General features: G+C 38.7%; 1 protein-coding gene across 1 annotated transcript in view; it reads right to left on the minus strand.

Moving 5' to 3' along the window:
- LOC126249522 (uncharacterized) overlaps nt 1–26,217 on the minus strand; it is a 64,850-nt gene that overhangs the window by 28,119 nt on the left and 10,514 nt on the right. The window contains exons 4-5 of the mRNA XM_049951180.1: nt 9,621–9,812; nt 2,354–2,458 (exon numbers count right to left, since the gene is read on the minus strand). Coding sequence (XP_049807137.1) covers nt 2,354–2,458; nt 9,621–9,812 — 297 coding nt within the window. The remainder of the gene's footprint in view (nt 1–2,353; nt 2,459–9,620; nt 9,813–26,217) is intronic.

Below are 26,217 nucleotides of genomic sequence, written 5' to 3' on the forward strand. Positions count from 1 at the left end.
TGGTGTGAGGAAGGACTGTATACAGATGAGAAAACATCCTTGAAAACCCCATTTGTGGAACTGCCCGAGGATAAGGCGCCTCCAAGTAGTATTGTAGGCCTTGTTGATATAAAAAAATATACCCAGGAGGTGATGCCAATACAAGGAGGACTGCCATATAGCTGCTTCCAGGATGGCCAGGTTATCAAAGATGAAGCAATACCTCCTGAACCCACACAGAACGTGACTAAGGTGCTATCTGGAGTCCAAGAGCCAGACAAGGTGGCAGCTGACAATCTTCTCCAAGGGCTTTCACACGCAGCTAGTGAGGGAAACACTATGATAACTACTCGAGTATGTGTGGTCCTTCCTGGGTTTTAAAAGCGGAATTAAAATGACCTCTCATCACAAGTTAGGAAAGTGACCTGATGCCAAAATGAGGTTAAAAAGGGTGAGGAAGATTTCTTTCCTCCACCCTGCGAGGTGCCAGAACATGCTATTGTAACCGGGTAATATGTCACAAGCTGCAGATGAATCTGGCTTCCACGTGCACAAGGGGTAGTTCTATGCTTCATCAGTGGTATAACTGAAGTCTCAACTACCCCTTTCAGCAATCAATTGTGGTGCCTGAAAACTGAATCATGACTAGCAGTGGCAGTAACTGCGGCAAAATAGGCCACCATAATCTGGGTAATGTGTTGTGGGTTCATCTGGAGACTGCCATTCCCCACTACAGTAGCCATCGGGTACCTCCCATATCTCCCAGGAATCATCCTGATGGTGTCCCATATGACTGTACTCTTAGTGGAATGGTTTATGGTGGTCAAGAACTGACAGATCTCTTCTTGTTCTCTCTAATAAATCAGTGACATTTAGCTTTTGCTACCCAAAAGGCTACGAGATTCTCTGCAGCTGACCAGCACTTTAACCAGTGTAGCTTGCCCACCTGATCCTGACTGCAGTATGACATTCATCACACCAGTGAGGGAAAGACTGCCAAGTCAGCTGGTCTGAAGACTGTGGAATGGATGCTTCAATAGTGCAAAGGATCATTTGGGTAATATGATCCACCAATTCCAGTGTTCAAACACAGCAAGTTGCCTATAAAGTGTCCAGTCTGCCCTACTGAGCTCCCATCATGACAGCTTTCTTTTGGGCACCAAACTGAGAAGTGATCACTTGAGTGCAAATTATTGATTACTTTTCACTGAACAATTTGTGTACCGAGAGACTGACAGCAGAATCACTCTGTTGCAGTGGTGAAGTGGGTGCTCCACCACATGTTCAACATGCACCTAAGGACATGAGAAGGCTCTCAAATTCCTCTACCCCTGTGACAGGTGGTTGCACAGCCCCAAAGAACATTGTGTGCATTAAAATCACCACATAGCATGAAGGGGTGGGAGAGCTGAGTAAGGTGGTCACAGAAAACCTCTTGTTTAGGCACAGTCCTTACATCAATTTTGGTTTTGTGTATGCATTATCTCCCACAACCCAAATTATTGTGTCCATGGTTCCTACTCAATACATTGAGTTGAAAGCAGTATGCCAGCAAAAACTAGAAGCCTTTTTACACCTGAATAGCATCAATTATGCACTGTTGCAATATTTTACACCTGCATATTAGATATTTGTCTATGGCTGGTCCCTTTAATATGATGTTTCTTACATTCACAGGAGTTTGTTAGTTAAACAATGTGCGACAAAGTTTCTAAGAGTTTCATTTTGAGTTTATAAACTTATCTGAAGGTATACTTTCTGTAATGTGTCCACCTCCGAAGTGTAGCGGTAGTGTTTCCGCATATCACGCAGGGGGCCCGGGTTCGATTCCCGGCAGGGAACTGGGTGCTGTGTGTCCTTCATCACCATTTTCATCATCATTGACCCCCAAGTCGCCAAAGTGGTGTCAACTGAAAAGGACTTGCAATACGGCGGCCGAACCCCCCCGCATGGGGCCTCCCGGCCAACAATGCCATACGCACATTTCCATTTCTGTTATGTTATACCGACACACTGCCATTTACCCTACTGACTGGTTTCAGAGCCCTGTGAACAGCCCTACACCATTACAAGCATAAAAGGGAGCAACACTACCCTATCTATCTCATTCTTTTTCTTTATAACTGTGCTACTAATAAGAAACATTAGTTTCATGTCTCTGTCATATGCGAGACATGATCAGGAGAGCTGCTTTAATACTGCATTAATAAAAGTTGTAAAGCTGGACTCTCACGCAGTTCACCCAAGCCATAATGTTTATTCTTTTTTAAATTATATGAGTACTGTTCTGGTCCACAAAAAAGTGCAGATGATATAACCATATCAAGAAATTATAGCTATATAAAGGATAATAAGGGAACTGTTACAGACTTACCAAACGCAGAAGCTTGTTTTGGTTTATAAGGTCCTCCTCCAAAACCGCCAAAACAGGGAAAAATTGCAAGCCCAAAGCCATTTCTGCTGATAACAACCATTTTGCCTGCAAAGGCAGACAATTTATGTCATGAAAACAGTATGTAAATTTTTTAAAGTGCAGTTTCAAATTTAATAGGAATTTCACACATTCGTATTATTTTACAAATTGCTATAACATGGCAGTTATAAATTTGTGTGCCGTGAAAGTTGTACACAGGATGGACAAAAAAGTACTTTTTACTTTTTGCAAATATCTCACATTATTTATTAGTTATTAGAAAAATGAACCAGCATAGCTGCTTATAACTAATCTTCATTCATGACAGACTGTTTCGGCATTTATTGCCATTGTCAAGCACCTACAAATACAATTTTGGTGAGAACTTTTATAAATGTGGATGTCGTTTACTTTAAAGTAACCATATTGTACTCACGTCTAAACTGATGTGACATCCATATTACGTCATTAGTGAACTGTCTTATAACTATCACTGTTTTGATAAGATGGTAAGTGACATAAATATATTGAAATAATGTTAATTATGGTTTGACAGTTCAACTCTTACAGCGATATATGTATACAAAGACTATGCAGATAAATAGCAATATTATTTTATGAACTAAATTTTGTCATGATTATCTTTGGCTACTGTATATGTTACTTCTGATTTATCCATCTAAATTCAGGTAAAATATAGTCATTTTAATATAAATTACATCCACATTCATGCATGTTCTCACCATAATTGTATTCACAGGTACTTGACAATGGCGATAAAGGCTGAAACGGTCTGTCATGAATAAATATTAGTTTTTATTAGCAGTTATTCTCATGCATTCTTCTAACAATCATGCCATTATCTGAAATATATTATGCTGCTGGCCCTAAAATAGAAAAACTCTAATTAAGGCAATGACATAAGCTGTAGTCGAGGAAGTACCAGACATATACCATTCGTATATGTGCTACACATAATGGAATCAAACCAAAAATAATAAAATGACATATTTCATGGATCTTCTCTGGTTAAGATAGTACCTTGGGAGCATTTATACAGAACTAATGTGAGAACAAATACTGAGAAAATTTATGTCAACACAACAAATTTTGTCACTTCTGATTTTTCAGTTATGTGGAATAGTTGTAATAACTTCTAAATGTGATTTCTAATTCATCTTCATAAAATTCACCCAAACTGAGTGATATTTTCTACTTATGTAAAAAGCAGCTATGAACCTATATTACTTAAGTCCATCAGAAATGAACCAGCACCAGCCAGTGTTTGTGGGAACATTGATGAAAGAACACAAACTCACATTTGACTGTTCCACTGCCAGAATTGTAGCTATTATTTATTAACAGCAAGGACATCCATAACAAGGCCCCAACTAGAAGGCCTATGTGAGAACAGTCCCTCAACTGACAGATTTCCTCAGCACTTCATTAGGCAATGGCAGTTCAAACAAGACAACTGATTGTATACACCCCTCAACTGTAACTGTATCCACCAGACACACAAATAGCTAAGTAAGGATGTGAACCTTAAGGAATGCCAACATCACCACAATAATTTTCAAGGCAAAGGTCAAATCTTACTTATTATCTGTATTACAACATGACGTATACTACCTATTACGAAATAAGTCAGCAGAATGCCTGTTACACATTAATTACCAATCCACATGCAGCTTGTACTGGAGTTAAGAGAACTTGCTCACACTTGAGCAACACAGCTGCTATTCAAATATGTATTGTTTAAATGAACAAGAGTGTCTTTCATACACCCACTGAACAATTAGTCGTAAGCCTCAATGGCTACAATGTAACTATGGAAATAAGGATTTATGTAGCTCTATTTCAGTCAAGGATTGAATTCTCATCATACATGTAGTAAAACACATGTTGCAAAAATGTTATGTCATGAAATAAAACACATGAGGGATGATCAGAAAGTAAGATTACAAATTTTGCAGTGGAACATGTGCATTTTATTTGATACAATCAATACAGCAACTGATAGTATATACATTAGGTTATTTTTTGACACAGTCTCCAAATCAGTTTAGGCACTTGTCGCTTCAATGGACAAGTTTGAATATATACTCCTGGTAAAAATCCTGACCTTGCATGTTCAGCCACGTTGTTGTGAAGTGTTTCACCCCCTCATCTGAAGTGAATAGTCAGCCTCCTAGGTGCTCCTTCAAGTGAAGAAAATGGTGGAAATCATTTGAAATGCAGTTCTGGCTGTATGGAAGGTGATCAATGATATCCCAGCGAAACTGTTTCAACAGTGTGGTGGTCTTCTTGGCTGTAACAGGTTGCTCATTATCGTTAAGGGGAGCCGGAGGTGGTCAAATCCAAAAAATTACGATTTTTTTTTTTTTTTTTTTTTTTTTTTTTTTGCTACCGAAAATTAATTGGAACATTCCTCTTTAATGTAAACTTTGAATTATTGCTCTACTCGCCCTAGAAGTGGAGTTATTACCATTTTCCCCCACGCCTGCAGAAGAAATGGGCGGCCGCTGAATGCATCTAACACCCTCTCGTGACTTCCTGGCGAACTGCTTGGGATTTTCCCGGCCTGTTACGCATACAGCGCCTTATGTTACGCATACAGCGAGTGTGCAAGGGTTGGCTACATTGTTTTCTGTGACAAATATTACCCGTATTTCCTTACAGCTTACTCCTATTTTCCTCAGAATTTCGAACATCTTGCTCCATTTAATATTGTCATACACTTTTGTTCTGGTTACGATGCCACGTTTTAGTAACCGTGTATATAATAAGAGGAAGAACGTAGGGAAAAGAAAATTAACACTAATACCAAGTTGCGATACTACAATGAATAAGAGCGCAGAACATCGTCTCTTTGCTGTTTACCGTTTCGAATTAGTTCAGTGTTGCGCCTGTTGTTGGTAGTATTATACTTCTTGTGTGAAGCGGGTAATATGCAGTATGTACAAGAATCAGGAGGGAACAATAAAACCAATTTTTCATGACTTAGCACAGCCAGAATTGTTACACAAATGCCTACACGGAAAGACACAGAATCCTAATGAGAGCGTAAACAATTTGATTTGGAAAGTGGTTCCTAAAAGGGTGTTTGTAAGCATAAAAACACTGCACTTTGGCATTTATGATGCAATAGCAACCTACAACCAAGGGAACAGTGTGAAGTGTGAAGTTCTGAAGGCATTAGGATTTACAGCTGGGGTGAACACTGTACGAGCACTAAGAAATACTGACAGAGAAAGGGTAAGAGGAGCAGAAAGAAGAGAAAGGCATATGAAGTATGATGGAACAACATGCCAGAAAAGAAGACAGAAGAGGAAGCTTTTGGAGGATGAAGAAGAAGACCCTGATAATCCATCCTATAGTGCAGGTATGTATTGAGAAACTTTGATAGCCATTTCCCGTAAATTAGAATTTTTCGAATATAAGGAACATTTTCTCAAAATCCACTCAAGCTAGAGAGATGAAATTTTTATACAGCACTCCTAGTGGTCAAACTTACATTGTAACACAGCCATTTGGCAATATGTTCAGAAGTTTCATTTCAGTTTAATTATTTGTAAAAAAATTTGGGTCATTAATAAAAAAAATAATTGGAAGGAAACTAGAAAAGATACTCCAAAATCCCTCTGTCATAACTGCAATACCAAACCACTCTATATGTAAAAAAAATTCAAATTTTTCTGTTTGGTAGTTTATTCATAAATGTTCCTCAAACTTAGTGATTTTAACATGGGCAGCATAGGCACCTCCGGCTCCCCTTAAGGAAGATGATGATGCCTTTGGGGAGAAGTCATGGCTGTTTCTTCCTGACTGATTCACACAATTTTGTCAAGGTTTCGCAGTATTGGTCAGCGGTCACTGTCTTTCTCTTTCCATAAATTCCTCGAGTACAACACCTGTGCTGCTCCAAAACAATGTGGCCACCACTTTCGTGGCAGATATGTCACCCTAAACTTCTTTGCCTTTGGAGAGAAGAGGGTGTTTCCATTCCAGTGATGACTGATTACTGTTGAGGGTGTAGTGACGGATCCATGTTTCATTACCCATGACAATGCAGTCAAGAGAACTGTTCCCTTCCATGGAGAACCATTCCAAAAGTCGCAGACTTGTCCCCATACACTTTTCCTTGTTCAGCCCTAAAGACAACATCGGTCGCATTTTGTGGAACCCATTGGGAACAAACTTTCTGGTACTGAAGAATACTGTGAACAATGTGAAACACTTCCAAACAACAGTCTCAGTTCTACCATGATATGCTGTAACATGATCTGCATGTTGTCCTGAATCAGCTCCTCCATGTGAGCTGTGCAAATCTGTTGATGACCCTTTTCACTGACATTTTCCCTACTGGTTGCAAACTTTCGACACCATTCTACAACATGCTGATGAGACACTGCAGTCTCTTCACAATCTCTACAAGATACCACTGAATTCTGAGCTATGGTTACATGTTTTGCCCACAGAAATCAAATAACTGAGTGGATTTTTTCACGAGACCAGTTTTCCAAATGAGTCACCTTACCTACAGTTTGCACTGAAGGTGGAGGGTGTCAAACTCTGCCCAACTGCCAGCTTCAAAAATATGGGCCTGTAATCTTCATTTCTGATCACTCCTCATACTTACCTGGTTTACAATGTATATTAAACACTTGCCTTGAGGGTATCTGTACAATTTAAACTAGCTTGTGAGAAATTCACAGTAAAACCCATAACATTCCATTACACACCAATCAAAACAATTTTGCTCCACGCTCATGGCTAGCATATTTTGTGATTATTATTATTATTATAATTATTACTATTATAATTACTATTATTAGGAACTTCTTTTTATACATTCTTTTGACCACAGGCAATCACTACGTGTAACATAAATGTTCTCAGCGCAGCACAGAAATGTATGCTGTTTCTCGAACATGAACAAGACACTGCAGATTATGTACGCTGTTCATTCTCAATAAGCCTTGAAGAGTCATTTCAAGTTTATACTGAGTGTACATTGTCACTTTATGACACGGTGGTTTGTCAGCAAAGGAAGTATTGTTTTGAGCTGGTAAACACCACAGAAACTGCTATTTTGAGACACAACATGATGAAAATATGCCTTAGTGGTCACCCATGGGAAATGGCACTACCTGATGATGTGTTCCCACAAATTATGGCTTTTAGGCTCCCCAAGAAGAAGGCGACAGAACCACAGCATGTGTGCGTGTGTGCGAAAATCAACAGCTAGAATGGAACCTGGAGCAATGGCGTTGTGTGCACTTCACCAATGAGAGCAGGACTTGTATGGCAATTGTTGTCAATGAGTGTGAATGCAGGCAGATGCCAATGCACATCTCGAGGCATGCAGTGTCACTGTTTCAAATGGGAGGTGCATCATTCAGGTTTGGACCAACTATCCAGTACAGATGCCAGGTGGTTCACATCACTATCAAGGGTAATTTGAGGGTTTTCCAGTATTGTGACAGGATCTTGCAGTCTATTGTCCAGCCCTACTTACAACATTTCAGCAATAAGTTCTTTTTCCAGGATGATAACACAGAGGCACTCCATACCCACACCGTGAATACCTTTCTCGGGGAGGCAGCAATCAACCCAAGGGGATTGCACACAATATCTGTCGACAGAAACTCTACAGTATGTTTGGAACCACTTGAAACTTGCCGTGTGTTATCACAGGAAATCTTCCCACACACTAGATGAACTCAGGAGGGCATCCAACGAAGAGTGGAAAAGGCTACAGCAGCAATGTGGTGACAAGCTTTGTGGGCGGAACGCCATGTTACAATGCACGGGGTGGAGTGACTCAATAATGAATGTTATCTAGCAGCAGATTCTCATTTCACAAATCAGCACTTTTCAACACACTGCATTTATTTTAGTTACTGTTTTGTTTATTTCATTGTTAAATTGCAATTTTTAAGACATTATTTGATTTCCTGTCCCACTTGAATGTCAGGCCACTAATTTTCACACATGTGTAGGGAAAGCAAAACATATTTTAAAAATACAGAAGCTGAGCTTGAGATGATACAGTATCTCGGTAATAACTGAAACACATGTCCCTGATCCACATTCTGAATGCCAAGACTTGCACCTGCTTTTGTGCTGTTAGTTGCACAAAGTCACAGATAAAACACAAGACTGATATTTTAATATAAAATGTTAGCTGCTGCTGCCTATTGATGAATGCAGTGAAAACTCTTCAAGATAAGGGCACTTACCATGAGAGCTATATGCCAGCAGATTTTTATAGAAACACTGTGTCAGCACTTGAGAAAGAGATTTAGGTTCACCTTTTAACATCTATTCTTAGGCATTTTGCAACTGTTTACTTTAGTTGTTGGACAAACAAATGTACAAATTTAATTAAAACTGATTGTGAACTGTGCATCAAAACATTTTAAGTTTTTTGAAGAAGGAGAATGATACATCAAAAAACAAATAGTATGAAGAAAGACAGGTACATGTTCCGATGTGAGCATGACAAGAAGTCTGTCCCAACCTCTTTTAAGGGGAAAAAATGTTTAAAGAGTATTCACTGATTTCTTGAAAGAAGGCCAGGAAAAATACACACAGAATTTTGCGCAACGAATTATAGATCTCAGTGAAACAGCTGTGCATGTGCTTTGAAGATATAGGATAGAGCTAAAAGTTCTGCTGATTACATTACTTTCCTCTCTTTCATTAGTTCACTTTGTTGCTACTGTTAGTGGGTAACTTTTGAAATGAGAAATACTATTGACAATACTATACCCATATTACAGTTTCCTTGATGCTAAAGATTTTAATTGTCTTTAAAAGATTATAAGAAATACACATTATTATACACACCACACACAAATGTTATAATTTCAATAGCACTTTCATTCCTATAACTTTATTTGCCCTCTTCTGTTTATTCCATGACTCGATCAAAATAAAGACAGTCAATGGCCCTGCTGAGGTGGATACACCAGTTTTCACCAGATCAGTGAAGTTAAGCACTGTCGGGCATGGCCACTACTTACATGGATGGCCATCCGGGTATGCCACACGACTTTACTTTTTACTTTACACAAAACACACATTCTCTTAACAGTACCTGTACACCAAGCACACACATTGTAAGAGTGGATAGGCATTTAAAGTCGAAAACTCAGTTGAGCATTACAAGGCTTAAGTACTTCTCTTATATAAATACAGACAGCAATTCACCAACACTTACTTCGTTTCTGCGATCTTCTTGCTGATGGCCCGAACTCCCACCCTGTGCAGCAAGCTCTTTGTTTGCATCAGTTTCGATACTGATATTTCTCATTCTGTCAACAAGCACTGACATTGGACTACCACCATCTGGATTTCCTGATGCAGCTTTACGTTGTTCCCATGCTTTTTTAATTTCTGCCAGGCTCCCTTCCTGCACGAAGGAGTAAATATATAGTCATCAATGACAATCATATTTTGAACATGAAAAAGCTAACAAGAATACACTATGATGATAAATGTTTCTCTTTCTTAGAAGAGAAATACATCTTTTGGGGAACACAACTGTATGCACAAATTTTAGGAATGATTACTATCCAAATGCTGTCATTAACAGAATGACTGAGGATTAAAATATACAGACATTGACTTCTTAACTCTGTAGAGATAAAAATAATTCAGAAAGTACCACACAATAATAATATGGGCATATAAGCTAATTAGACAAAATAATAGTTACTTTCCTTTCCATAGTATATAAAATCTTCACTAGTCTTGATAACTGATGATACTCTCTGGGGAAATGATTGTTGTATGACCACCTGACAGTAAGCAGTGCTGTAAGTCAAGTTTTTGGCCTGTGTACAGTAGATGATAGAACACTTTCTCACTGATCTAATTGCTTTTGCTTTGGCCACGTACACATAAATGATAATCCAGCTAAGAATTGGGGCATATGCTCTTTATAAAAATCTTCATGTGACACATAAATAACTATCAGAGTCTACATCAGTTCCACTAAGATTAGTATTAATTCTGACGAATTATGTAAATGTGAAAAAAAAATTATGGGATATGGGTCTCTCAATGAATTACTGCTGAACAAAAGCAGAAATGGCTGACATCAGTCATGTTCAACCTTTTTAAAATGAAAAGTGACGTAATCTTGCATCAAATTGTCACAACTGATGGAATATGGGTTAAGACATTTTAAGCCAAAATTGAAATCATGATAGCCGCGCGCGCTCCCATAATTACTAGATTATTTTAGTGTCTCTCTCTCTCTCTTTGTGTGTGTGTGTGTGGGGGAGGGGGGGGGGGGAGGGGGGGGCACACAAGACAGAGAGAGAGACTAAAATCTAGTAATTATGGGAGCTGATATTTGGATTTCCTCTCTTTCCTCAGTTAACATGACTTAATGGCCCTTGGCTCATAAAATAATTTGAGAATTGCTTGAATGAGTGCTTTTTAAGAGTGTCATTACCTATAACTTAATATCTAAAAACAATTAAACTTTGAGCCTCCATAAATTACACCACAAATCCAGCACAAATCATCGATACCACAGATGAATTAAACTGGTTGCAGTCCATTCCACGAGACACATCCCCTCAGTTCATTTATGCTAAAGGTGCTGTGTTGCACAAATCAATACATTTATTCAAAGTACATGGTTTATTAATAAATGTGATTCCCAATCAGAACCATCAGCGATGTTTTTTCACTGTTACCAACTTAATTGCAGGAGGCATTCACAAAAATAAAGTACTGGAGATCTTAACAACCTACCTCAACATCAACACAGTTAGAAATAATCGTGGCATATAGACATGCCCCTTCTCACGAGTTGTGAGGTCACAAAAACCAAGTATAAATATATACTTCACAGTACAATAAAGCTGCCTGGTGGCAAGTACTATTTTAATTTCTAATACTTTTAATATAAAAGAAGTTATCCCCTGTACATTAAATCAACCAGAATGTCCACAAATGTGGTAGCAACAATATCCGAGTCAGTTATTCCTTTCTACAACTAAGTCTGCCATCTTAGCAAAATAAAACACACAAAGTTTTTATGAACTTTAGAATGACTGAAATCATGTGTAAAAGTACTCATCTTAATGGAACTGTTGTGCTAATTTCAAAATTGGTCTTAGATTTCATAAGTCCGCATTATTTCCAAAGTTGCAGTGAATTTAATGTTGTGATTAAAATTTTAATAATATTCACCTAATGCATTTGAGTTCCGGTTGTATGTGTAAAACAAGATCTTTTGTCCTTTAGCATCAGTGGAAAAGAACTATACCTTTAAAAACATCGTTTAACTGAATTTTCATATTGCTTAACATATTCCTTTCTCAATATGTGATACGGTTTTGTAAACAGCCAAAAGAGTAGGTCTCTCACAAAAAGTATCATCATATTGTGGTTATTAGTTGTTATAGATTCTGAATTCATGGTAGCAAAATAGGGGTAATTAATTTATCTGGTTTCAACATTTGAAACATGGATTTATTACAGGTATCATAGTAAACAATTTCAAGATAATTATGTGGTATCTACGGAATCAGCAAGAAATCACCAATGCTGTTTTATTGTTAAAAAAATATATCTTACGGATAACAAAACAGACTACATGTAGTGTTAGCTCAGATTACAATCAAGAGTCTGTCACAAGATGCTGTGATCGCCCTTGCTACAGTAATCAATAATCCTTTACTTTAAGCGTGCTGGGGCTCTTTGAGTTCGTGTTGACAATATTTTAATAGTAACATTGAAAATTCTGACATTGATTCAGTTACCTATAATGAAGCTGATGTACCTTCACTCATGACATGCGTGATTTCGCAGAGCGCAAGTCCATACAGTTCACAGGCCCGATTATAGAGGGCTCCTGCGTCGGCCCCTGGCACACACTGATGAGCCACCAAAGAAACAGCATTATTTAAGCAATCAGAAACGAGTGCTCAGCCTATTCTTCACACAGTACTACTGTTGTCCAGTCAATGTGTTCAATGTGATGCACAACCTGCATCTTATGTGTTGCTCTATGAAGTACCATGCTTCCTGCACTATGTTTGTTCTTGCTATAACAAACTTCGCGATGAGTAAGGATTACATTTTTTTTTTGCAAGTTAGTGTCAGTGCTAAGTCACCCGATAAACATCTCGATAGAAGAAATAATACAATGTCTCGCTCCTCAGCAGCAAGTTTTTGCAGATCAACAGCAGGCTCTTGTCACCAGTCTTAAACAAGTGACGTCTGCATATTCATGGCAGGTTACTCTCCAGTCATTGCAACTGTCGCCCTTTCTGGCATATGATGAATCAGCTGAAGATTGGGACTGTTATGAGATACAGTTTAGCCAACATTTCCAGGTCTTTTGCATGGACAATGCAAACCTGTGTATGGCTTTCTTTCTTTCTTTCTTTCCTGGCTTTTGCTGCATACATATCAGCTGTTGTGCCAACTTGCACCTTTGCAAGAACTGTCCACCTTATCATTTAATGAAATGTCAAGCTTCTCTCAACCAATTACTGTGACACAACTTGAGCCATCCTTGTAAATTTATAACTAGTACCCATCACGAATCCTACGATTATCACATGGTGCAAGATGATATTATTCATCTGGCCCCAGATAGGGATGTCCATGAAAAAGCACTTCAGTGTGAGAATCCAATGCCTACAGATGTTCTCAAAAAAGTACAGTCCTTTGAAGTGTCATGGGCCGAATGCAAACAGGTTGCTGAATGGGGAGGGGGTATGGGGGGGGGGGGGGGAGGGTGCGGGAGGTGTAGGCAGCTACTCAGTCAACCCCTATTAGGCACACTGCAAGTGTTCAGGATGACAGGGAAGCCATTGCAACTGTCAACGTTCAACTCGTCGTCGCATGGGGAAGCGTCGGTTACAGCCGCAGCAGCAATAGGCCCCGTCACACCAGCAGCCACTTGCCCCCTTCTGCCTTGCTCGCACTGCTTTGTCCAACACAACCCTGCTGTGTGCTCTAAGTGTTGGGCAGTTTGCACCATGTGTTGAAAGAAAGGCCACACTGCATCGGAATGTAACTCCTCTTCCAATGTGGCACACACAGTAGTAGCGATGGACATAAATTGTGTCTCTACAATGACTATTTCCCTGAAAAAATTGTTTATTGACTTGAGTGTTCTTAATAAACCGCTAAAACTGCATGTGGACAAAGAGGCTGCAGTGACCTTAGAGAACACACAAATTTATGTGGACTCGGGCTCCCCTAACCTCACACTGGTTTCACGGAAGTTGGTTAGCTACAATGAACAGCAGAATCCAAGCCTAGGTCATTTCTCCGCTCTTGTATCTTACACATCTGTTGTTTGCTCTCTCACCTTCCTTTCTGTGGATCATTCCCAGACCGCAGACCTGTTTGGGTTAGGTGCATTTAACGCTTCAGTTTTCTCGATTGCCGACGAGGTAAATTTAGTGTCAGATCAAGTTATGTATCAGCAACTGGAGTCCCTCGGTCCTGAGTTTTCATTGCTGTTTTCCCCTGGGCAAGGCTGTGGTACTGGATTTCAGGCCCACATTACCATGAAAGTTTCTGCCCACCCTCGTTTTCTTTCAGGCGAAAGATGCCTGCCGCGTTGCACAACTCTGCGGAGGCCAAATTAGACCTATTGACGTTGCTCAATGTCTTTCGACCTATTTCTTTCAGTGAATGGGCTACACCACTTATCATTAAGAAGCTGAGGGCAGTAAGCTTCGTCTCTGCAGCGACGTTGGTGTCATGATTAATACAAGTCCACGATACATACATACCTTTTGCCCCACCCTGGCAAACTGCTCGCAGAATTGTCAGGCGGCCACTACATTTCCATGATTGATTTTTTGTAAGCATACCTCCAGCTCCCCTTGGATGATGGCACTATATGTTTTCTCATTGTCAATACACCATTCAGCATATACCAATATAAATGCTTGCCTTTTGGCTTTCTGGGTAAACTTGCAATTTTTCAACATTTTTTTAGATCAACTGACAGCCTTTGTACTCGGCTCCACCACTTACCTCAATGATATCGTTGTTTCGAGTCTTTCACCGAAGACCACCTTGGCAATCTCTGATCGTTGTTTTCTGTTTAGCAGTCTGCAGTGCTCAAGGGCAACCTTGCCAAATCGCAATTTTTTTAGCTGTCAATTGAGTCCATAGGTTTTGAAGTTTCTCACACAGGGGTCAAGCCATTGCATCAACATGTTAATACAACTGCAGTTTTGCTGCAGCTAACTTCCATTACGAAGCTGCAGGCATTTCTAGGTAAAGTTGCATACAACCATAAGTTTTTACTTGACACATCCAATGTTCAGCCACTGCTTGCACTTTTGTGTAAAAATGTTGCTTTTTCTTGTTCCAAGCTTGTGACCCAACTTTCACTTTGCTTCACTCTGCCCCGTGCTCAGCCACTTTTCAGCCATGTTAGAATCTCGTGTGGGCACACAAATACGCGCATAGATCTGAATGATCCATTGTTTATGCTTCTAAGACTTTAACTCCTGCTCAGTAGTCGTGTTCTCAGATTGAAGAGGCTTTTGTGATTGTTCTCGCCCTCAAGAAACTTCACGTCTTCTTCTATTGTTCTAAGTTTCATTTAATCGTGAATCACTAGGCATTAGTTGCTCTTTTTAACCCTTGGACTTCTTTGCCGGACAAGGCAGTGCATTGTTTGCAGCAGTGGGGTCTGTTACTCTCCTGATGTCATTATCAGATCTGTTACCGGCTGACAGAGCAACACGCTAATGCCATTGCCTTATTTTGCCTTGCGATCGGGTTGGACCCGGCATTTGATAAGGACAAGTTGCTTTGTTTCTATTTACATACTGAGAACCAGAATGAGGTCAATAGTTTTCCTATCACTAGTGCCAAGATAGCATCGGCTGTCACCACGGACCCTACACTTTGTCAAGTCCTCTCACTTGTGCAGCACAGTTGGACAGAAAAAACCCCAGGCTGTGACTTCGATTCCTTGCGTAATTATTTCTTCCTCCAGCATTGCCTTTCTGTGTTTGACTGGGTTCTTTTGTTACCTATGAAGGACACTGCTCCCCAGGTTACAATATCCACTTCCTCAAGCCATAATGTACTACGGCTTCTGCATGTCGGTCAATTGGGGGGGGGGGGGGGGGGGGGCGCTTTGGCTCGCCAGCATGTGTATTGGCCAGGTATAGATGGGGACATTAGATGGCATATTGATGCTTGTACTCACTGTGTTCCGTAAAAGGCGGCCCTGTGGTCATCTTTTCTTCCGCCTGGCCAACACTGCAGTGCCTGTGTGAGCATCTGCATGACGATTTTGCTGGCTCTTCGTAAATCAGTATTGTCTCATTGTAGTGGACAACTATTCCAAGTTTCCCTATATGGCATGTTGTCCACCAATGTCCACAGCAGCCACTATTTCAGCCCTGTCTAAGATACTTCTGCATACTGTGGTTACTGAAAAGCCCCAGTTTGTTTCTCGAGAATTTGCATTTCTTTTCAGGTTAGTGGTGTTCGCCATTTCACAGCTCCCCATTTCATCCCCAATCTAATGGTGAGAATGAATGCATGGTTTGGATGTTTAAAACTCAAATGCACAAGTATGTATCTGGCAGGTCCCCTGAAGCTTTTTAGACCAATTTGGAGTTCATACTGTTTAACTCCAGTTGGGGATGAGAGCCCGGCGGAGCTGCTACACGGACATCAACCACGGACACTACTACACCCACTGCATGCGATACTGCATACCCTGGCGTCACTGGCTCTGCGACGATTCCAGCATGGTGCGCCTGTTTGGCTCGTGGTTTCAGCCGCCAGCCAAACTGGGTTCCTGCCGTCATCAGGCATTGCCAGGGCTGGTGCCTGTGATATTGTCCACATTAAACAATGCCCAGTCCAATTAATTAATAAGCAAAGTCTTTTATGAAGATTTGAGAGGAGAGGAGATTTCAATAAACTTTTAAGTTTACTTAGCTCGTCAAGTTAAGATGGCTCTAGTTCTTCTTAGAGGTCTGATTCTTGAAGCTGAAAATCTAAAATCAGGTCCTCAAAGTTGGTTTCAACTAAATAAATTGGAAGATTGTTGTTGCAGATTTTTTTACGTAAATATATTTTTCACTGATTTTCTCAATTTTTAGTATATCACACAGTATTTTGATTTTTCACGTTAACAAAGCTAAATAACATTATTCACACCTATTATACAAAAATAGGTCCAATCAAATCCAAGGCAAGCTTATGACTCTCACACTCTGTGGAAATAACAGTATTCCAAAGGGTTTACAATTTTTCTTAACAAATGAATTCCTACTAGTTTTCTTTATATTATTGATTTTGATTATTATTTCATAAATGTATCCAGATATAAACATAGTAAACAGTACAGGATTGCATAATTAATAATAAAAGTTTTAAGTGCAAATAACTTGTAATTTCAAATGTCTCTACAAAAATTATTTAGCTGAACATTCAGAACTAGTACTTATCGATAATAAGATTGCAACTAAAATATTTTATAAAGTAATTCATTTTCATAATTTTAGCTTTAAATATAAAATACTGTGTATAAAATTATATGAAAGTTTTCAGAACAGCAACTGAGATAATACTGACCCGTCCAAAATTCGAAAAATAATATTGGTATCATGTTGAGGAAAAGTATGCTACAGAAGATGATGTCCCATTACAACAGCCCATCACTTCGACCAGCTGCAGCCGCAGATGGCAGGGCCTGTTCCAGAGGGATCACCGCCATGCCCGTTCCTGTGTTTCAGACAGTCCGGTTCGCGTCGCAGAGGGGGTCGTTGCCTGGCAAATCACTGTCTGGGGTTCCTGTGAGGCCATCGTCCCACGAGTGGGACGGTGTGCCAACCCGCCTCCTCATCTCTTCCACCCCTACTCCCCGGGCCCTGCTCACCACACGCTGCTTCAGCACCGTCATTGGTGTTTTCCACGACTCGTAATCCCAGTGCCTTGAGAGATCAATTTTGATAAAGTTCTTGCACGAGCTTTTCCCCCTCATTTGATTCCGTACCTTTTTTAATTATTTGATCCAGTAGCTAATCTACACCATTCTTCTTTAGCACATTTCAAAAGCTTCTATTCTCTTCTTTTCTGAACTGCTTATCATTCATGTTTCACTTCCACTGGGGCCTACAGAACAGATTTCTCTTTCTCAGAAATGCTTTCCATGCTGTTGCCAGATTGCATTTTATATTTTCTCCACTTCGGCCCTCATCAGTTATAGTACTGCCCAAATAGCAACATTCATCTACTATTCTTAGTGTCTCATTTCCTAATCAATTCCTTCTGATTTAATTCAGCTACATTTTATTATCCTTGATTTCCTTTTGTCGATGTTCATCTTGTAACATCTTGTCAAGACACTATCGATTCCATTCAACTATTCTCACAAGTCTTTTCCTCTCTCAGACTGAATTACAATGTTTTTATTTGTTCTTTCTGAACTTAAATCCCCTTTTAAAATTTCTCCTGTGTTTCCTTTAATACTTGTTCAAAGTATAGCTTGAATTACATTGGGGAGAGGCTACAACCCTTTCTACTCTCTTCTCAGCTACTGCTTCACTTTCATGTCCTGGCTATAGCTTTATGCTGTCTGTATTTCTTCCCTGCTACCTTCAAAATTTTTAAGAATGCACTTCAGTTAACATTCTCAAAAGATTCCTCTAAATCTAAAAACCCTATACATGTAGGCTTGGCATTACCTTCTAATGTAAATCATAGTGTCAGCACTGCCTTCAGTGTTTCTACATTCTCTGGAACTCAAACCAACGTTCCCCACGATTGACTTCTACCAATATTCTGTAAACAATTCTTGTCACTATTTGCAACCGTGGTTTATTAAACTGATGGTTCAGTAAAATTAACACTTGTCAGCAGTTGACTTCTTTAGAAAAGGAATTATTACATTTTTCTTTAATGTCTTAATAAATTTCACGTCTCATACCTTGCACAGCAGATGGAATTGTTGTAGCTCTCCTGATGATCTCAGTAATTCTGAGGGAATGTCATGTACTCCTGGGTTCTTGTTTAGACTTGGGTCTTTTAGTGCTCTGTCAAATCCTTTTTGCAGTGTCGTAGTCTACCTGCTTACCTGAGTGGTAACATGTTTGCCTCCCATGCAGTAGGCTCGGGTTTTATTCTCGGCTGGGTTGGAGATTTTCTCCACTCTTGGACAAGGTGTCGTGTTGTCATCACCAGTGCGCAAGTTGCCCAATGTGGTGTAACCTGAAAAAAAAGACTTGCTACCTGGCAGCCGAAATTCCACGGATGGGGCCTCCTGGCCAACAGTGCCATACGATCACTTCATTTCATTTTGCAGTGCCATATCTCCCATCTGGACTTCATTCAGTTTCTCTTCTCTTTTCATAATACTGTCTTCAAGTTTGTTTCCCTTTTACAGACCCTCTATTCATTATGTTTCAGTTTTCCTTTGTCTGTTTAGTATAGGCTTGCACTCAGAGCTCTTAATATTCATATAGCTATTCCTGTTTTCTCCAAGGGCCTGTTTAATTTTGCTATACACTGTATCTATTTCTTACACAGACACGTATTATTATTCTACATGCCTACATTTCTCGTCTACCCATCCCTACTTTGTGACTTTGCATTTTCAGCTGATCTCATGTTTTACACCTTTTGCATGTTTCACTTGCTGCATTTTCAATCTTCTCTCTTCAATTAAATTAAATCTCTCTTTTGATATGCATTGATTTCTACTGGATCTGGTCTTCATTTTATTTATTTTTTGCTTATTTGATCATCTGCTTCACTATTTTGTCTCTCGAAGCTGCCCATTTGTCTTCTATTGCATTCATTTCCACTGTTTCTGTAATTACTGCCTAATGCTGCCAATGAAACTTTTAACAACCTCTGTTCATTTCTATTTATCCAGGTTCTGTCTCCAATTACTTACCTTTCTGCAGTTTCTTAGTTTTAATGTGGAATTTATAGCCAATGTTCACATCCTCCGGAGAAAAGCTTGCTGTTTAGAATCTGGTATCAAAACCTGTCTTACCTTTATGCGACCCACCAGAAACTTTCCAATGTCACCACACATCTTCCACTTATACAGCCTTCTTTCACGGTTCTTAAAATAAGTAGTAATTATTAAATTGTGAGCTGTGCAAAATTCCATCAGGTGATTCCTCCTTTCAGTGTGATTGAAATACATTTACTTGTTTTGTATTTCAGTTGCTATACTGGACTGTGTGGATACTATAAACTGACAGTTGGTCATGAGTGTAAACAAACTAGAATTATTACTGCCAGAGAGTTTGGAATGGTTTAAGAAAACACGATTAGTTTGCCTCTCGCACAGTAGCCAACATACATTTGTTCTGTGTTTCTGCATGCAGTCATAGGGATCACTGATCCCTTCTGTATTGTGAGGGTCATAATCAAACTCCATGACACACCGACATTAGTCGTTTCACTTATTTCAAAATAGGAAAAGAAAACATGAGAAATGCACAACAAAAAGCACTTGGTGCTGGCTAATGCAAGATTGCATGCCGAGGTTAGCAGTATCCAAAATGAGGTAGACCGGGGCTGACCTCTACCGATATTTGATGCAGTCACAGTTCAAAACACCAACCATGTAAAATTGCCACATTAAAGTGCCCACGTGATACCAGTTTTTCAACTTCAGCTAACAGACACACACACACATTTCTTTGTTCTAAGATGCGAGGTGGCATGGTTGAGTCCTATGTTGCATTATGTGGTGTATATCTTATACAGGACATTTAACCACCACCCCAATCGGCATGGCACCAGAGCATCAAGAGCACCAGTATGTCTATCACATCTGTGCACTTTTTATTTTGCAAACATGTTCTTATGCACATTATCTTCTAAAATTGGGCTTCCCCAGATGATATGCATACCAGTAACTGAAAATTGGTTACATTATCAAAATTTATACACAGAAAATAAAGGTATATCAAACCACCCCTGATGGAAGAGTTAATCCGGATACAATTCACCATGAAATACCATTTAATAGTTAATGTTGCACTTTGTAATTTTTTTAAGCAGAATTCACATCTATATTTGCATCTATTGGAAATGCCAATTTTTCAGTTCCCTAATAATGAGAAAGAATAGGTGATTAGTACTTACCTTCAGAGGGTAAAATGCATAGCACTGATGTGAGAAATATAAAAGTAAAATGACACATTACCCAGCTTTCAGAACTTTTAGCTCCCTTGTCAGGGACATGTTGGAGAAAGTTAACCAGGAAGGGCAGGTCACTCACACCACAGAATCAGGTACACCCAACTGTTGTGAGGGTAAAGATAGACAATAATGGAGGGTGACACGTAAGAGAGAAAAGGTAACAGATAGTACAATGGTAAGCATTTGAGTGCTTGCACAGTGGATACAAGAGAAAACTATTTCAATTTCAAGATGCTATACGGAAGTGGAGATGTTGGAGGAAGTAGAGCACCTTTACAATGAATATGAACTTGCCAGCACAGCAGCAGAAATGAGCCACAAGGTTGTACGGTTGCAACAGAACACTGCTTTGGACTGTGTTAACAGATGTGATGTATTAACGGTCTAAGAACTTTTCGCAGTGTATTCGATAATGGTACAAAAGCCGAAATATAGATAGCACAGAAGACAATTACAGTAATACACAGTCAAAAAGGGATAGCAAATGTACTGGACCCAGTGAAAGAAAAGGTTGCATCCAGGTACTGCACATTCAGAATGAAAGCTGTGTAGAATTTACCAACGAACCACTGATGGTGTCACTGTGGATGTGATGCTGAATTATTTGCAAGAAAATGGCTTTCTGAAGATAAGACATTTGAATAAATTTTCTTGAAAGTGCTGACATTGCTTCAAATGACTCCTCCATTAAAGAGTATTCTGAAAAATTTAGTACTTGAGAAGAGGACAATTAAACAACAATAAAGTGCATTAAATGATATATTTTTGTTCTTTCCCTCTCCAAAGCTGTTCCCTTTAACTGCTCCTGTCCTCTTTCCTTTCCTCTCACCACCTAAAAAATTATCAACACGAGAGCCAACAGCTGCTATAGGTGCTGCTGTGTTTTATCACGATACATGTGGGGAGCAGAAAACCTGTTTTCAGCTTTTCACTAAGGTTAAAAGTAGCATGCAAAGCTAAAGAATGCTTAAATGTTAGCGTAATTAAAACTGACAAAGCTCAGTTAACACAAAAGCAGTGCCAGTCTATTTTGTTGTAATATACATTACGAATATGGAGAGACTGCTCTTTAACTACAGAGTTTTCTAAATATTTCATTAAAGAGTATGGTTTTGCTGACATACTTAATTGTTTAAACGAAGTCACTGTTCATTTCTGGCTATCAAATCTTTATTGCAATGTGCTGCCTGGCTATTCCAGCTATTGTGTCATTTTCAAATGAGTGCCTTTTGGATTGTACAAACATGTGTCAGACACTAGACAACAAGCTGGCCTATGGGCTACAGGCTTCTGACTTAAGACAACCAATGTGCACAGCAAGAGCATGCACAAAATGTGAAGAGGGCACCTTCTGTATTTGCTCCACCAGCCACCAGTTTCACTATTTGTAGGGTGTACAGCATAGTTAGAACTTTTATATGTGTGGTGCTGAAAGCTCTGGAGCAGTGTGTTTGCAAACTCTACACTGAGTGTTCAACACCTAACCCATAGCCCACAACTACAGGTAATTTAGAGTGTTAGCAGTTAACTAAACTCACTTTGTCCCACAGCAATAACTTTATTCATAACAGAACAGTTCTTTCTTCTGTGTTGGTTGAGAATGCCTAATGTCCATCTAAGCACACATTGAAATACCTGTTGACCATATGCAGAGGTGTGCTCATAGTTTGGTAGTTTTAGTGCACTACATAAATGACACGGTAAATGGTAGGCTTGCTGGTAGTACTGAGAGGGAAAGAAGCATAAATAAATACACTGTTGGCCAACAATGCCTACACCTCCTCCCATAACATGGCATCTCTGTTCGCTGTCCAATGCTGCTGCACGTGCATTGTATTGTATTGTATTTTTTATTGGTCTAGTTGTCTACAAAGCAGCTTATGCATAAGACATTGGACAAGTCAAGTTATAAATATACAGGCTGAAAGTAATTTCAAGTCATACATATTTAAGGTTACAATACTACACTTTAAATGTAAGTATTTATATAACACATTTCATAAATTTAAATATTCAATGGAGTAAAAGCAGTGATGCTGTAAATATGACTTTAGAGATTTTCCAAATGTATTGACCTCAGTGACAGCTTTTATGTTTTCAGGAAGTTTGTTATAAAGCTTAACTCCCATGTGAAATGTACCTTTTTGGCACAGTGCTATGCTGATTTGAGTCATATATAAGTTTCTGTTTTGTCTGGTAAACTGACCATGTACATCACAGTTTTTTTGCAGTCTCCAGTCCTTGCCTATTACATTTAATTTATAGAACAAGAGGGTTTCCATAATGTATACACATGGTAATGGAGGAATACCAGATTTCTTAAAGAGGGGTTTACAAGAGTCTCTAGGCTTGCACCCAAACAAGATTCTAATGGCCCTTTTTTGTAGTTTAAAAGTGCTATTAGCTGTTTTGGAGTTTCCCCAGAAGGTGAGCCCACATCTAAGACGAGAATGAAAGTACGCACGATATGCATTCAATACTGTTTTCTCGCTACCGCATGATTTTAATGAACAAAGAAGATAACATTTTTTGCTCAGTTCTGCATTGAGATATTAAATATGCTTATTCCATCTGATGTTACTCTGCAGCCAAAGTCCTAAGAATTTGGTTTCAGTATTGTTACCAACTGGTTCGTCATTGAGAGAGACTGATGGGATAAACATGTCCTTGTTAGGAACACTGTGAAATTTTAGAGCAATTATTTTCTTACTGTTTATTACAAGCTGATTACTCTGTGCCCAGATGCTAAGTTGTTTCGTGACCATGTTTACTGTTTGCTGTAACTGTTCATCATCATTTCCTTTTAGTAGAATCGTGGTGTCATCTGCAAATATGATTGTTTTGTGTGCATCAACATTTAAGCTTAGATCATTTATGTACAGAAGAAACAGAAGGTGTCCCAATACTGATCCTTGGGGTACACCACATTTAATTTGTTTATAGTCAGATAAGTGATTTCTAGCTTTGATAACAGAATTTTATGGTCCACCATGTCAAAAGCTTTTGACAAGTCAATAAAGACTCGTATTGTTTCCTGTTTTTTGTCCATCAGGTTTAGGATGGAATTGATGCACTCATAGATAGCAGTTGTCTTTGACCTCTTATTTCTGAATCCATGTTGTTCATTACATAGGATGCTGTTTTTATTTATAAATTTCATAAGTTTCTCACACACAACTTTTTCCAGTACTTTAGAGATGCAGGAGGAAATTGTGATGGGTCTGTAGTTATTTACATTGTCTTTATACCCTTTTTTATATACAGGAATAACTTTTGATGTTTTCAATACATCGGGGAAAGTGCCTGCCTGAAATGAGCAGTACTTCAATTAGGAATGATGCGCTCTTCTTTAACATTGTTGCAGGTATACCATCAATAACAGCCGATTTGGAATTTTTTAGTCCTTTTATTGCTTTAGCTACTTCATCTTGTGAAACAGAACTGATGTACATTGATCCTGTACATGCACTTATTTTATATTCATTTGCCTGGGTGCTCTTAAAGTTTGATTGTAACATATTACCAGCAACACCTGTGAAAAAGTTGTTAAATGTGTTGGCTACTTCTAAGGGGTTTGTTACTTTTTTATTTTTATGTGATAGTGTTATATTTTTGCATGAATGTCTGTATTCTCCACATGCTTTTTTTATAACACTCTACATAGCCTTTGATTTATTAGCTGAATTATAAATAATTCATCATTATGCATTATTTTTGCTGCTTTTATTACTTTTCTTAATATTTTGGAGTATTTTTTATACTATGTGCGTACTACAGGTGAGGAACTTTTTGAGTTACATATTTCATGAAGTAGTCTTTTCTTCTGGCATAAAACCCTTATTCCCTTTGTGATCCAGCTGTTTGTTCTAGAGTTCCCCTGTATAGTTAATGTTTTCAGTGGGAATGCAAGTTCAAAGAAATGGGTTAATGTATCAATGAAAGTGTTGAATTTTTCATTTATATAATTCATTTTGTACACTCCTAGCCATTTTTCTTTCTGTAATAAGTAGTTGAAGTAGTTTACATTATGCTGATTATAACTTTGATATGCTGTTCTGAAAGACATGTTGTTAATAATACTGCCTTGTACTTTTATGCTTAATATTTGAGCAAGATGTTCACTAAAAGCTGCATTGAAAATTTTTAGTGAGGTGTTGTGCAAACTCTTCTTGACTAGAAACTGATCAAGAGCTGTTTGGCAAGTTTCTGTTACTCGGGTAGCTGCTTTTACTTCAGCCTTGAAATTGAAGGACATTGCAAGGTTCAAAATGGTCTCCCTATTTCCACTATTCGTGAGGAAATCAATATTGAAGTCTCCACAGATTATCAATTCACAATCCATTTTATTTACTTTATTTAGCAATGACTCGATTTTGTTTAAGAAAAGTTCAAAATTCCCGGATGGTGATCGGTAAACTGTAGCAATAACCAGGTTGAACTGAGTAATTTTTATAGCTGCAATTTCATAATCCTTTTCAACATTTGCCCTAGTTAAGTCAGGTAGTGTAATAAAATCTACATTATCCTTTGTGTAAATTGCTACCCCACCCTGCTTGCTGTTTTTCCTGCAGTAGTAAGCAGCCAAAAAAAATTTTTTTATTTTTGTATTCTGGATTAATTCTGGGTTAAGCCAGTGCTCAGAAATGCATAATACTGAGATATCATTAAGTTCATGTGTTAATAGTACATTTATTTCATCGATATTATTGTGCAGGGACTGCAAATTATGGTGATAAATTTTTAGTTCGGGCGTATTCACGATTTGGTAATTGGGAATCATATTTACAGCATCACATACCTCTAGTTTAAATTAGGAATGTCAGCAGTGTTGTATTTTCGTTCTTCTTTCTTGTTTTCCTCACTGTTGTCGGAAGGATGTTCAGGAAGCTGATAAATTGTTCTATCCCTTACAAGTCTTTGTTTAATTATTTCACTAACACGATCACAAACAAACCCTTTTCCCTTCATAGTTCAAATGCATTTCATGCTTCGTGTGCATGATTTCGGTGCAGCTTGCTTATATCCAGTACATCACACTTAGCGTATTGAGAACACAGTTTCCTTATTTTAATGTTTGTTTTCCGAATTTCTTTGTTTACACACGAACTATAAATCAGAGCAAGTGTGGCAACTACTGTGTTTCTGCATTTGTTAGCTTGTAAAAAATTCTGCTTCATTTTTTGCCACATCGTTTGAACCCATTATACAGACGATAAAGTCATTCTCTTGTATTAATTTCGTCTGAGAGTTAATGTCTACAACATTTCACTACACTAGTCACTGCTATGTCGCAATTTTTCTCACGCAGCATGCTGGATAGATTTCTGCCATGACTGTCTGTTAGTAATAGTACATTACTCTTTTTCCCTGATGATCTGTGTTTGTTGTTGAGATTATTTGCAAAAGCTCTATTCATTTTCAGTTCACTGACCTTTTCAAGTTCACTATCATTTGGAGAGTCGTTATCATGTTTTGCAAACAAGTGAGTGTGATATTTGTTTTTTTCCAAAAATGTGACAGTTTAAGCAGACTTTGTTGTTCTTTTTGTAGTTGGAACACTATTTTTGTACGACACTTTTACCCACTCGGACGATGTATTACTTTTGTCTTGCATCACTTCACTTAGTGTTGGATCC

The sequence above is a fragment of the Schistocerca nitens genome, chromosome 3, assembly GCF_023898315.1.
Source record: "Schistocerca nitens isolate TAMUIC-IGC-003100 chromosome 3, iqSchNite1.1, whole genome shotgun sequence".
In the NCBI taxonomy this organism is placed as follows: Eukaryota; Metazoa; Arthropoda; class Insecta; order Orthoptera; family Acrididae; genus Schistocerca; species Schistocerca nitens.